Here is a 14,979-nt window from a genome sequence, read left to right as displayed (position 1 = left end):
TGGGTGTTTTGCCGTGTAAAATCGGTGTTATATGCAATTCCAGTAGGGGTATCAATGGGCCGGGCTCAGGCCAAGACCCGAAAATTAAGACACTTCAACAATCACGTGGGCCAGGAAATATAAAGTTAGAGGTTCTGAGTATGATTTCACACCGTTCATTACATCATGGGCAAGGGAAGACTTGGATTAGAGTGAATTTTAGGATCTACGGTGAAAATATGGCGGCACAGCTGATGAACGGGGTGGATCTCATGATTTAAGTCCCACACATGTTGCTCTTAAAGTAGCAGGCACGCTGAAAAAGGTTGTATTGAAAAATAATAATAACAGATTTATTAAAAGGTATTTAGGTCATTTAAAATAAACTATTTTGTTGACTTTTTGACTAAGTTTAGAAAGAAAATCTTATAAAAACATTAGGATAAATTATAATTAAACAATTAGTAGGTAGATAACTATAATAATATATAAATTTAGGTGTTTGATTGTAATTTTCTTTTACAAAAAATTATTCGCGCGTGGCTTACTTGCCCATTCAATGTCCAATAATACGTGTGGATCACTTATGGGCGCGGCCCTGCATCTGGTGCGTGATGTTTTCAGTAATCCTATCTAAAGAATGGTCAGAATCTGTGGTACGTGTGCCATTTACATCTCTGAGACATGTTTTCCTCAACCCCACGTGACTGGTAGTTTGTTGAATCACGGGCGCTGATTTTCTATGTAGCTTGGATACAGTTCCTTCCTGTTGAGAAGCTGTCACAGTGCTGTTTGTCCCACTGCTCTGTGGTATTTTTGCTGGATTAGCTGTTTGTTGCTTGAGGTGATGCTTGTTGCATCACCTCAAGCAACAAACAGCAGATACGGGCATGTTAGTAAGAACAGGAATAATAGTCCTTGAGGTGATGCTTGTTGCAGTACACTCAGGTTTTTAGTTCTGACGAGTGGAGCCCATGGTTTAGTAATTTAGATCATTGGTCTTTTCTATCCAGCCATGGAAAGAGCATGCCCCAAATATTCCTAAATTGGAAAATCCTAGCCTCCAGCTGTAGTATTTCTTTCAGTTGAACGTAGGTCCTTACTGTAGTTCTATTTTCAGTTGTCCTTTTTTTTTTTTGGAAAAGTAATGAAATTTTATATGAAAAAAACTCCAAATAGCTACTGCCCGACCGTAGACGTAGAAAAGCAGCATCAACCCAAGACGTAGAAAAACTCCACACTGTGAATCATTGCACAGTTGTACCACACAATCCAAAGCTCAGGAATCACTCAACTAAAAGAAATGTCCACATATTTATTTACAAATGCCCGTGTTGCATGTGGAAAATCTTGACAACCAAGACTATAACTTCACCTTTTGACTCCTGCTGGGACTGCATTGTGACGCACATGGTGATGGGCGGACTCAGATGAGTCGTCAATCCATGTCACTTGGAACAAATGGCTAAACTGTTCTTGGACAATTACCATCTATAAGAAAATTTTAGTCACTCGAATCTTTTCTAATTTTTACTATATATAATGTGATTAGCTTTTCTTGGCCAGTTACCATCCATAGAAAAATTTTAGTCACTTGAATCTTTTCTAATTTATGCTATATAGAAAAATCAAAAGCAGAAGTTTATCGATGTCATGCATTGTTGGAGAAACTACAGGTGGTAACTGGTCGGTAGGTGCATGTAGATGCTTCTTGTGTAGTTTTTGCAGTTTAGGCATCCATTTTGGTTTGTTTTGAATCTTATTTTGGGTTTTGGATTTTGTTGGTTTTTGTTAGATTGATTCGGATTTTCAGATTTTGGTCATGTCTACTTTCATGTATGGGAATAACTAGATTACACCCATCTGTTAGAAAATAATATCCCCATCACCATGCTTAATAAAAGGAAAGGAGGATAAACCTGTTACACTTGTATTGAGCATTTTCTTTTTGTTACTACTGGTGAAATCAGGATTCAATGTTATTCAATGTCATGCTCTGAGTTTTGTTTATCTGTTTATGTATGGAGAACAGGTGGTGCTGGTATCTGGTGAGACTGGTTGCAGGAAAACAACTCAGGTTACCACTTCTTTTGCTTTGATTCTACATTTAGAAATGAGTTGTATTTTGAATTATGTTCATTTAGATTACAAATTTTGATGTGATTGTATATAGATTAAGACAATCAGTTACCCATTTAAGGGTTTTTATGTGGCCAGGCATAGATACAGTGTGCTCCTTGGTGCATAAAAATCCTTAAATTGTCCCTGTTTGGACAGTTCAATGCCGGATAGAATGTAATACTTTCATTTTAGCAATTTAAATGCACTTGCCTTTTCTATGCATCATCTCTCTTTCTCTCTGGATATGTTTCTTGCATTTATTTCCATTGTCAAATATCCTCACTTTGTGTTGATACCTGACGTGGGAATCAAATACAAGATCAATATATCTGGAGAGATAAGGGGAGATGCTGCCGGAATTTCGGTGTAGGCATTTAAATTTGAAAATGAAAGCGTTACAATCTATTTGGTCTTGGATGGGCAACTGATTTAGTCAATTAGATAGACATACTCATTCGTAATCTAACTTAAACACATCATGTATACGTTACCAGAGATGGCTTCCATGACACCATGCAAGAACTGGATGCGGGCAGGAAGGTTAACTGTTGAATACATGGAAGGTGTTGTAACATTTCTAAAGTACGTGAAACAAAATTCAAATGGGGAAGATTGGCACAGCTGTCCTTGTGCCAAGTGCTGTAATATACGTGGGAAGATGACATTAGAAACCATTTCTGAACACTTGGTTTTTAATGGCATAGATCAAACGTACACGACGTGGTTTCTCCATGGGGAACAACGTCTTGAAACAGGTGCGAGTACATTTGTCGATAATCGTAATGAAGATGTGTTGCCCAGAATGGTCGATTTGGTGAATGATGCTTTCGGTCGTTTTCAACCCATTGAGTTAGATGCATGTATGGATGAGGTTAATAATGGAGATGATATTGAAGCTCATGATGAATTAGGCGATGAGGCTCGGTATAGGAAGTTAATGGAGGATGCAAAACAACCCCTATATCCATCGTGTAAACCAGAGCATACAAAGTTGTCTGTGACAGTGGAGTTGCTGAGTATGAAGGCTAGGTTTCGTTGGTCAGACAATAGCTTTACAGAGTTGTTAAACTTGCTCAAGAAAATTTTACCCAACGAGAACTCTTTGCCAGATAGTACTTATAATGCAAAGAGGCTGATCAGTTCATTAGGTATGAACTATGAGACAATACATGCATGCCCTAACGATTGTATTTTGTACTGGAAGGACCATGTTGATAAGCAGTGTTGTCCAAAATGTGGAGAAAGCAGATGGAAATTTAATAGTGTTGTAAGGTCAACCGCCCCACATGTACCTCGTAAGGTGCTAAGGTACTTCCCATTAACACCGAGGTTAAAAAGACTCTACACTATACCAGAGATTGCAGAGAATATGATATGGCATTCAAAGTCGGCTCAAGATGATATTTGCATGCGTCATCCAGTGGATTCGTCTATGTGGAAGATTGTAGATGAAAAGTATGCTGATTTTGCTGCGGAGCCACGTAACGTTCGTTTAGGACTTGCAACGGATGGATTCAATCCTTTTGGGAATATGAGCAATTCATATAGTTGCTGGCCTGTTATGATTGTTACGTATAATCTCCCGCCTCATTTATGCATGCGGAAGGAGTTTACCATGTTAACACTTTTGATCCCTGGAAAAAAAGGTCCAGGACATGACATTGACGTTTACTTGCAACCGTTGATTGCAGAGTTGCTTGAATTGTGGGAAGGATCTGTGACATATGACTCACACAGTAAGAATATGTTCACAATGAGGGCAATTTTACTATGGGCAATACATGATTTTCCAGCATATGGACATCTTTCTGGTTGTAGGACAGGAGGAAAGTACGCATGCCCTATTTGTAGTGAGGAGACAGAATCGGTTTGGCTTGAACATGGAAAGAAGTTTGCATATATGGGACATAGAAGATTCCTGCCATCAGGTCATGACTTTAGGACTGATAGAACCAGATTCAATGGGAAAGAAGAAAAAAGAAAGGCTCCGAAGCGTATGAAAGGTTCAGATGTACTACGTAAAATGAATAATATTGAAACCGTTTTCGGAAAGCAAGTGGGAAAGACTAAGAAAAAGTCTAAGAATGACCCGAACAACATTACTGCCTGGACAAAGAGATCAATCCTTTTTGACTTGCCATACTGGGAGCATTTGCCCATTCGTCACAATCTGGATGTGATGCATGTTGAGAAAAATGTCACCGAGAACCTCATTGCAACAATCATGGATACAAAAGATAAGACTAAGGATGGTTTACAAGCCCGTCAGGATCTTCAGGCTATGAAGATAAGAAAGTCTATGTGGCCTGAAGAAAGAAACGGCAGGTTATTCTTACCCAAAGCTCCTTTCACGTTGTCTACATCTGAAAGAAACATGTTTTGTCTAACACTGAGCAATTTGAAAGTCCCAAGAGGATATTGTGCAAACTGGACACATCGTGTCAATTTAGAGGATTGTCAGCTAAAGGCCCTCAAGTCACATGATTATCACATTGTGATGCAGCAATTGCTACCAGTTTTGTTGATGCACTCGTTTTTAGGAAAGAAGAAGACATTGCGCACTGCCATTTGTGAAATGTCAAGATTCTTCAACATCATATGTTCAAAAGTTATTAATCGTGAAGAGCTTCAGAATATGAAAAAAAAAATAGTGGAAACATTATGTGTATTCGAAAAATATTTCCCCCCATCTTTTTTTGTTCCTATGACACACCTAGTGGTGCACTTAGCAGAGGAAGCACAACTTTGTGGACCTGTCAGATATCGGTGGATGTATCCTTTTGAGAGGTAACATTAATTATCAGAATTTATCAACTTTCTTTTTTCTTTTTCTTTTTTAAAATTTATATCCATATCTGATTTTAATGTGTATAGGATGATGAGAACATACAAAAAGTATGTGACGAATCAAACTTATCCAGAGGGTTGTATTGCTGAACGCTATATATTGGAAGAGTCCATGATGTACTGCATGGACTACATGCCTGATAAGATGTTAGGAAGCCATAAGAGAGTGAAAAAGATATTCTATGATGAGGGTGATGATAATGCCGATAATTTTCAAATCGATAAAAAAGGAAAAAGTTATCTTCTTACTAATGTGCAATATCAACAAGCACGCAGATGGGTATTACAACATCACGCTGAAAATGCTCAATGGCTGGGGTAAGTTGACAAAAGTCTATGTTTCTATCCTTAATGTTTTTAAATTGTACCATGTAAAGTAAAAAGTTTAATTCATATATTATATTATATGTGAATTGTAGGAAGTACAATGAATACATTCATGGCCAAACACGTAAGGGACAAAACAGGAGGGGCAATCCGTCGGTACAAAAAGAAGTAGACTACAATGCTTGGTTAAGGGAACAATTAGAGAATGAAGAAATGTCACAATTTAAGAGAATCGCTACTGGTCCTAGCTACGATGCCACATCATACAGTACATATTCAGTAAATGGATATGTTTTTTGCACATCAGACTCTGAAAAAAACTTGACAACACAAAATAGCGGAGTCTCTATGAAAGCCTTAACTATGTTCAGGGCGAGTGCCAGGGATAAGAACTTGGTAGAACAGGAAGCCACCTACTATGGTATCATTAGACAAATTCTTGAATTAAACTACTTCACCTTTAAGATAACATTGTTCTACTGTGATTGGGTGCATATCGAAGATACTTCAAATGGATGTTATGTAGCTCCTGAAACAAATCTGATATTTGTTAACCTAGGAAGGTTTAGAAGGAATATCAAGGAAGAGGATGAGCCATTTATACATGCATCTCAGGCGGCTCAAGTCTTCTATTGCAAGGATCCGACAAGAGATGACTGGCATGTTGTATTAGATGTTCCGAAGCGTCTAACAAAAGATGCATATGCATTTGAGGATCCGCTAGTGTTTGAGGCCAAGTTGACTGCAGGTTCCTCGAGCCCTTCCTTAATAGATGATCTGTATGACCCAACTAATGAAGATATACAAGAAGGGTCATATGTAGAAATTGTATCAAGTAACCCACGTATTCAGAAGCGCAAAAGAAACTGATCAAGTTTCATATCAGGTTGAAATAAATTTAACTACTTTTACTATATTAGATTATTTTTCTTTTCATTTTTTCTAAATTCAGTAAAAACTTATGCATGTGTATGGTGTCATCTCTTTATTATGTATAGCAATATATTAAATGACTAATAATCTTAATTTTTTTTTTAGGAATTATGTCGTATGTAGGGCCTTCTAATTCTGCCCCAGGAAGCACCACAAAGATAAAAGTTTCAATTAGTCCAGTTGGAGAGATTACTGGAGATAACAAAAATCAATTCACCTCATTTCTAGGAAATGTGGTCAGGACTCATTGTCCAATTGCATACAAAGACTGGCGGCTTGTGCCAGATACCATCAAGGATAATGTTTGGTCAACTGTTTTGGTAAGCATTTAAAAACATGAGTTTTACATTCTAATGTTTATAATATAATTGTTGTTGATTAATTGCCCTATTTAATGAAATATGTAGGCCAAATATGATGTTGACGACAGTGACAAGTGTAAAACTGTCATAATTAAGCGTGCTAATGATATGTGGAAGGACTGGAAGAACCGATTACGAGGAACTGTCCTGGATATGTATGATAATGATGGAGACAGGAAAAAAAATTGTCCTAATGGCATAAAGCTAGAAGATTGGGTCAAATTCGTTGATTACGAATCTACAGAAGAGGCAAAGTCTCGTCGTGGAAAGGGAAAGGAATCCAGAAGCGAAATGAAGTTCCCTCACACGACTGGGCGACGGGGATCTGCTAGGACGGCAGAGTTGATTGTAAGTTTTTAATATAACTTTAATATCTTTTAATCCAATTTAAGAATATAGAATAATTAACATGATTTCTCATTGTAAATTACAGCAACAAAAAAATCCAGATACTCAAATCACGAGAACTGAATTGTTTTTGGCAACTCATACTAGATCCGATGGGTCTCTCCCTTCACAGGAGCTGAGCATCACAACGGAAAAAATAAAAGACATAGTTGCCAATGACCCGGCTTGTATACATAATGATTTAAATCATGACCCGGTTGCACAGGTTTTTCATTCATTCTCTTCACTTTGATATACTTAGCTTTCTGAACATTTTTTGTTACTAATATACATGCATTACTAATAATGGTTGATTATCATTTAGGTTTGTGGTCTTGATAAAAGAGGACGTGTAAGGGGGTTGGGTCATATTGCAAAAACTACCATTATTGCTTCAACCCCTTACATTAATGAAATTAGAGAAGGAAAGGGTGAAATTGCTGAGGTTAAAGCATCGATGATTGTATTAAAAGAGCAAATGGAAAACAAGATCAACGAGTGCAAGGACATGATATTGACCATTGGAGAACGTTTGCTTGAAGTTCAGAATCAAATAAATACTCCAGTTCAACCAATGCAATGCTCTCCAGGCACTGCTGGTTCTCAGGTATTTTAACAATAAAAGAATAATGTGCAGTTACTATTTTATCCATGAAAATAATAAAAATTATTTCTTGTAGGCGTTTTTTCGATCTGGCGATACCTCAAGTCATCGTGATGAGTCAGCTCCACCTCCACCACTTCTACGGGTGGAACAAATCTGTCATTTGACAGATATTTGTAGTCGAGTTGTTGCACGTGGGCGTCTGATTAGAGATAATGCAGGCATCCCTCCAGATTGCATCAAAGTTATATTGGATGTTGTTGAAGTTCCCAGTGCGAATGTGTTTGGTGACATTGAGAAGACGTTAGCCGATTGCGACGTGGGTGATGTTCTCGTTTGGCCTAGAGTGCTGACGAAAACATAGATATTAAAGGAGTTACTTAAAACTTTTCTTAAGTCAAGAACATATTTTTGTAATTTAGTCAGGACATATGGATTGTGTTTGAGGTTATTTTGGATATTATTTGACTAAATCTTTATCTTGAATTATTTAGTAGTTTTGCTTGACTAATCTAGTGATTTGTTTCAGCTTTTCATCTTCTTATGCGTGACAGAAGGTACACATATTTCTATTATGATTTATTTTAATTTTTTCTTTGCTTATGCGTAAAATGTTCTGATTTAAATATTAAGAACTACGTAGTGGCTTGATCCCAATCTTCCAAACATTGGGTACGTAGGCAGCCGTTCACACTAGACCGTATCGGTGCAGCCACAAATTTTATTTTATTTTTTTTCCCTTCTCGTAGTGTGGATGCATTTTCGTCGGGACTACTTGGCAATAAGAGCGAGGTGGATGTAAGTTCTCGAAACCTTTAATTAATCTCAAATCATTTATATTTTTATCGCTTCATTTATATGCTGTCGTTAGGGTCAACTTATAACTCCTCAGAACCCGCTCTGCCGTAAGACATTACGGTGCATAACGGTTCCCATTAGGTTAAGTTGCAAATTATTATTAAGAGTTGGTTGGATATATTTTATTTTTTGTAAATGTTGTTAATAGTTTGATGGATGATGAATGTATTTGTGAATGTAAATGAAAAAAAAAACTTATTTTATATATATATATATATATATATATATATATATATATATATATATATATATATATATATATATATATATATATATATATGTTATCAATGGAGGATGCCTTGTTTAGGGGGACATGAAATTTTGTAGCTTATGGTATGGTGCCCCAATATTGGTTGTATGTTACTAGTATGTAGTAGATAATACTAGGATCAATAGTAAACATTTTGTTTTGAGTGGAAGACCAAGTAAAAGAACTTGGAAGATGTACTTTTTATGCCTTTCAGCTTCAAACTGGATACCTTTTAGATAAACCAAACATCCATTCACCACTAGTTTTCCAACTTCAGATTCATACTATGGAATTCAGATTTAACAAATACCAACCTGGCATGTTTTGGTAGGAAATGAATAGATAGTTTAATGTTTATTTTTTCTTCTTTTAATGCGATTTGTGTGATAGACGGTTGCTAGTGTTCGGTTTATGTGATTGAATTTGCTATTTTTTTCCTTATTTTTTCATTCCAAAGTTATCTGGGATTTTTTTAGTCTAATATCATCCCTTGCACTTGCATTAAGCACTTCTGTGGGCATTTTCAAGTTTTGTATCTTTTACAACATACATGGCTGACTCCAATGGTGATGGTTATGGCAAAACTGAAGATGTTAATGCAATTGACAATCATGGTTTTTTTTTTCCCCAACTTGATAGTCATTGAAATCAACTGATTTAGGTGAGATTTTACAAGGACATTGGTAATGAACTGCACATGCATTGGATTCTTTTCTTTAGTTTGATCTCCAAATTCTTGCATTTTACTACTAACAGTATTTGTTTTAGTTGCAATGCATGTTTGGGGATCTACTTATCTTTTCTTCTTTTCCATTACACCTAGAGCTCTTCCTTAGCTCTGGAATTGTTTAACTCTCTATTTATTCATTGGTTGCTAGGATCTTTGGCATGAATCTCTCATATACATGGAATCTAAACCATGGATATCTATTTAAATGGGTACCTTCTCCTCTTTTTTTTCCCTTTCAAATAGACAATATGTGCTTAACCAAACACATGATATTTTCGTATACAAATCAAGTTTCTTCATGTGGTCCCAAACAGTCAACATGCATGTGGGACCAGCCTGAATTATGGGCCAGGGCATCTATACATATAGGGTTCATTTGATGCATGGATTGTGCTGATTTTTGCACAAGGTGCTCCTCATGGTAGGCCCACCTTTTGGACAAGTTGGATGCATGCACGACAGGTTAGAAGTTGTCCACTGGCTGAACAATAACCTACGGTCCAACTTAGCTGAACTTGATGCATTATCCCTGTTCATAAAAGAGTTCGAATTGTTGGGAAATAGGAATTTCCCAGTTCCTACACTTTCCTTTGGTCATGTCGTTAGACACTAGGGCATTAAATGCAGATTGCCTTGCACTGTTGTGTATTGATTCCAACATCTAAAGATCCTTTCAAACTGTATTGTACTCTCCCAGTGAATGCTATGAAGTTAAGAAATGCTCTTACCTGAACCTCTAATGGCTAGGATGAATTCTAATCTTTTATTTTGTTAATTGGTTTTAGTTGATTAAACTCTTCACATTTCATGGATTTGAGCTGGTTATTTGTAATATATGAAGGGTTGACTAAACTATTCTTTTCTTGGATTGAATCTGGTTGTTTGTAATATATGTAGGAAGGGCTCAAAAGAAGGTTGAACAAGAGCAGATACTAAGTAGCCAATTCAAGGCAAGGCATAGCCAACAGTTGAAGTTCTGGGTAATTTCTTTTGTACGGGTCCTAGTTTAAGAGGGGGAAATGTTTAGTTAGTAGGGTAAGTCAATTTTTGTTGGAGTGGGCCACTTGGGTTATTTCCTCTTTTATTGAATTGAGTTGTTACCAATTTTGTGAATAGGATTCTTATCAAACAGTAGTGTGAATTATTTTTTAAATGACTATCAGGTGCAAGATTAAAAAAATAATAATAATAATTTATCAATATTTTGTTTTATTTACAGATATTTTAGCGACGGACCAAATCCGTCGCTAATTTGTGAACATAACAACCAACGACGGATTTGAGGTCCGTCGCTTACTCATATTAGCGACGGACCTTATCCGTCGCTAATTTCCGACCGTTGAACGTCAACGACGGATTTGAGGTCCGTCGCTAATTTCTGACCGTTGAAAATCAACGACGGATTTGAGGTCCGTCGCTTACTCATATTAGCGACGGATCTTATCCGTCGCTAATATTTTTAGTAACAACTGATTTTTTGAATTTTACCGACGGATTTTTTATTTTTTGCGACGGATCTTATCCGTCGCTATGAAACGACGGACGTTATCCGTCGCAGATTAAACAACGGATTTTATCCGTCGAAAAAAAAAAATGACCCAGTAAACAGCGACGGACCCAGCGACGGTCGAAATCCGTCGTTTATTTGGTTTTACGACGGATTTGGTCCGTCGCAAATTGGCGATTTTGGCGTAGTGTGTAAGTTTAAATTTTCATAGCACACCACCTATTGATCGCTTCTTTAGCAAAGCGCAAGCAAGACAAGTGCAGCAAATATTGGCTGCAACATTATCTCATCCATTCAAGATAGTGCAGTCTACTAGAATCAAGCAAATGCAAATTCCTAAATTTTTAGAATTCATGTTGTACAAAAGGGGTGCATAGTCACCGTTGGAACATTTGATCTCCTGTGGGAAAGTGGCTTATTTCCAAGGAAATATTTCAGAAGATTACCTATTTAGAAATTTTGTATATTTACTGGCAGTATCCAACAATGTTATGGTGTGGTATTTGGCCCTATCAGTGGAAATTATTCAATCTTGGGAAGAGATGAAATAAGTCTACATCTTACTATTTTACAAATATAACACTCGGACCCTGATACACAACTTAGACAAACTGGCCAATATTTATTAAGTGTGAAATATTGTATCTTTCCCCCCTTTTTATGCATTGGTTTTATAAGCATAGATGCACTTAATTGATCTAATTACGTATGCTTTCATATGTGATGTGATTTGGAGAGCTAAGAAGAAAAGAACAATTAAAAAGAAAATTTAAAGCTCAAAGAATGACCAAGTAAAGATTTGAAGATTTGGAGATGATTAATGAAGATTTCAAGTGCCAAGGATCCAAAAAAACCAACTGCAAAGAAGAGAGAAAAGACTGGCTGAATCACAAAGTGTAAAAACAAAAACAACATACTGTTCGATCTGACCGACTGTGCAAAAATAGTCCAGCAACAAATTGTAATTTTCAGAGATAATTCAGCTTGACATTCGGTCCGACCAAAGCCTTGTTTCATGCCACCGAAGGTAGGTTTGGTGTTGTTCGTCGCTCTTGCGACCCCTTCCAGCACGAGTAATGTGTGGGCGTGCCAGAATTGGGGTTGCGGTTCCAATTCAAACCGAACAATAATGACCCCGAGCGCCAAAGTAGGCAGACACAGAATGACCCAAATATGAGTAGATCGGTAGCCCTATTTAGCCACTCGCTCAATGTGTAAATTGATCAGGCAATAGTCAGAGGGTGGGGTTCATCCTCTAATGATGGGTACTCCTTTGCTTTCTACGAAAGAACTTTCCAATACAAATTCAACGGAATAAGAGAGAATTCCTTATAGTCGACCACTATAAGCTTCTGAAGAATGCTCTGCTAGTGATGGGATGAAGTTTCAATTATAGCTATAATTATCAGCTAATGCATTAATGTACAAATTACACTAAGGAATGTAAATGCAAGTGCAGAAAGTAAATGATTATAGTAAGAAAAGTAATTCACTTGATGAGGAAGGTAGACAGTTACATTATGAAATGTAAATCTGACGACATAATTGAAAGATAAACTTTTGCATTTGATTGGTTTGGTTGGTATGAGACGACTTGTTATCTTGAATTGCTTTGCTATTTATAGCTCTGATTAAGGCATTCTAGATTCTTCCCACGTTCTAATGGTTATCATAATCATTTCTCCATTACTTTGTTTTTAGATGTTTCCCACGTTATGTTGCCTTTGAATCTTTCTTTAACCATTTAGCCAACAATCATGCGAATTTCGACCATTAACCAATTGTCACCTAACCATCCTAATTTGACCGCACCTTCATCGATCGTTTTAATGTGATTGATACGTTATGGCTATATTTACCGAAATGTGACAATCTTTTGACCATAGCATGCGCTCCATATATATTACACATATTCTTCCCTGATTGGTCGAAGACAGACCTCAACCGAATAGGGTATGAACATTACCCCCCTTGTTGATGTCCTTTCAGAGAAAGTGATAGCGACATTTAAAGTTTCATTAATATCACCCTTAAATGTCTAAATATGTTGTTCAAATGCGAACCACCTTCGACCGTTATCATCAGTCTCGGTCGCATCGATTCCAAGCGTCGTTCTGCCAAAATAGGCATGATTCTGCAATAAATGTGTTGAGTGTGAAATATTGCATATTTCCCCTATTTATACCTTAGTTTTATAAACATGATAGTGCTTAATCAATTTAATTATATATGTTTTCATGTGCGAGGTGATTTCAAGAGCTTAAAGGTGAAATTGATGCCGAAAGGAAGATTTATACTTAAAAGATTAGTATATGAAGATTTGGAGATTTGAAAGTCATTAATGAAGAATTCACATGCCAAAAATCCAAGAAAACTAAGTGAGGAATGAAGAGAATCAAAGATTTGAAAGCATATTCCCGAAATTGTCCTGAAAAGCATATTCCTGAAAACAAACATATTCCCGAAATTGTCCTGAAAAGCATATTCTGAAACTCCAAGCTTATTTTCAAAACCTGCGCAGAATGCGTAAATTGAGGTGGTTAAATTCCAACCATATTTTCGAAAACTACGCAGAGTGTGTAAATTTAAGGCGGTTTCTAGATTTTTCCAACTTGGTGCGAAAGTCGGAGTTCCATAACTATAAATAGGATTCCATAGGATGCTCCAATGCATCTTCTAGGGTTTTGAAAGATCTCAAGGAGCATATATAAGGGTGGAATAGCCACCAAAGAGTTTTTCTTCTTCCCTAGTTTATTTTTCGTGCTTTGTTTAAGAGATTTGGTTTTAATCCTGTCTATGGTTGGCTAAATATCTTAGTTAAGTCTAAGAGGTAAAGCTTGTAATATGTTTGGATGTTTATTTTGCTTGGATTCTTATTCTTATTGAACTTCATTGATTTCTAGTTTGATATTAAGGGAATATTTTTGGTTTTCTATGATTTATTGTGACTCAAATTACAATAGATGCTATGATAGGTTTGGAAATCTTCTTTTCTTGTTTTGAAATAGTGAGATTGGTAAATCTCGTTGTTCACCATCATCTCTTAGGCATCGTAGGGTGATGGAATCCCTTCCAATCATCCCTTCCATTATAATTAAGTTAATGAAAAGTTTAGATTTGATTTAAATTTCTTTCGCTTCCAATTGGATAAGATAGGACTCCAATTTCAATTGTTTTCCTTGAATCAAGTAAGGTAGCATCTTGATAGCTACAAGTGGATCCTTGGCACCCTAGTTCCCACCTTAAGATCCATAAGTTTTAATCAACATTATTCACAATTACTCTCTTTTATTCTAAACTTCAAATTTAGATCTTCTTCTAGTTCTAGTTCTAATTCTTTTTAGAATATGCACAAGTTTAGTCCCTGTGGATTCAACCTCATTCTCACAAGTTATTACTACATCGTGACCCTACACTTGGGGTTGTGAATAAAATGCATCATTCCATTTATGTCTATATATATGCAACTTCGCACTTGATTTCATTACGCTTCCAGAATCCTTCTCTCTTTGTAATTCTTACTTCACGAAATCTCTATATTTCTCCCCTTGAAACCTTTATCCCTTTGTCATCCCTGCAATGGCTGCCTCCTCTTCATCTGCACCTACTTTCGATCAACTATATATAATAGGTGTGATGGATTTGTTCATGAAAAGATGTACTGAGGGGATAATATTCAAATCTCCAGCACATGAAGATGCTTTTGGCCTCGACCCCTCATTCTCCTCAAAATATCAGCCGAGGAGGTTCGACCTCTGGATCTCTTTTACCCGATTTTTCTAGGAGAAGAGATTCTCATTAAAATGGGATCTATTTTAGAAATCACTAATATATTAAAGACTCTTAGGGCATGGCCAAAGCCCCTTCCAAAATGGAATGAATGGTTTGACTGGGTATCGACCCAATACGAAGATACATGGAAAGACATTGGGATATACTAGTGTATCAAACTCTCCCTCATTAATTATCAGGTCAATCCTTCCCTACTTCCATCTTTGATAGCATTTTGGAGATCTTCAACCAACAACTTCATCTTTAGTTGTGGTCCGATGAGTATTACCATCAAAGATATAT

The 14,979-nt window shown here is 36.6% G+C and overlaps 2 protein-coding genes across 3 annotated transcripts; both read left to right on the top strand.

The window, feature by feature from the left end:
• Positions 1 to 1,961: 1,961 nt before the first annotated feature.
• On the top strand, positions 1,962 to 8,336 carry LOC131219183 (uncharacterized). 2 transcript variants are annotated; one of them, XM_058214196.1, is made up of 6 exons: positions 1,962 to 2,056; positions 6,313 to 6,527; positions 6,615 to 6,917; positions 7,090 to 7,182; positions 7,282 to 7,563; positions 7,637 to 8,336. In XM_058214196.1, the coding sequence occupies exons 2-6, from the start codon at positions 6,318 to 6,320 to the stop codon at positions 7,922 to 7,924; spliced, it is 1,176 nt and encodes a 391-aa protein (XP_058070179.1). In that variant the 5' UTR covers positions 1,962 to 2,056; positions 6,313 to 6,317; the 3' UTR covers positions 7,925 to 8,336. The 2 variants fall into 2 exon arrangements, with proteins under 2 accessions (XP_058070179.1, XP_058070178.1); XM_058214195.1 differs by having other exon boundaries at positions 7,003 to 7,182.
• LOC131218119 (uncharacterized) lies at positions 2,597 to 6,144 on the top strand. Its single transcript, XM_058212800.1, has 2 exons — positions 2,597 to 3,836; positions 5,834 to 6,144. The coding sequence occupies exons 1-2, from the start codon at positions 2,597 to 2,599 to the stop codon at positions 6,142 to 6,144; spliced, it is 1,551 nt and encodes a 516-aa protein (XP_058068783.1).
• Positions 8,337 to 14,979: the final 6,643 nt, after the last annotated feature.

Source organism: Magnolia sinica, chromosome 11 (genome assembly GCF_029962835.1).
Source record: "Magnolia sinica isolate HGM2019 chromosome 11, MsV1, whole genome shotgun sequence".
Lineage (NCBI taxonomy): Eukaryota > Viridiplantae > Streptophyta > Magnoliopsida > Magnoliales > Magnoliaceae > Magnolia > Magnolia sinica.
The sequence above is the reverse complement of the archived record's forward strand: the minus strand, read 5'-3'. Positions and strand labels throughout refer to the sequence as shown.

What these genes read in the sequence shown, in the direction of transcription:
- LOC131218119 (XM_058212800.1), top strand. Translation starts at nt 2,597, where the DNA reads ATGGCTTCCATGACACCATGCAAGAACTGGATGCGGGCAGGAAGGTTA. An exon ending in TGTGACATATGACTCACACA is followed by an intron (nt 3,837 to 5,833) that starts GTAAGAATATGT and finishes TTGTTAACCTAG; the next exon opens with GAAGGTTTAGAAGGAATATC.
- LOC131219183 (XM_058214195.1), top strand. Translation starts at nt 6,318, where the DNA reads ATGTCGTATGTAGGGCCTTCTAATTCTGCCCCAGGAAGCACCACAAAG. An exon ending in ATCATGACCCGGTTGCACAG is followed by an intron (nt 7,183 to 7,281) that starts GTTTTTCATTCA and finishes ATTATCATTTAG; the next exon opens with GTTTGTGGTCTTGATAAAAG. An exon ending in CAGGCACTGCTGGTTCTCAG is followed by an intron (nt 7,564 to 7,636) that starts GTATTTTAACAA and finishes TATTTCTTGTAG; the next exon opens with GCGTTTTTTCGATCTGGCGA.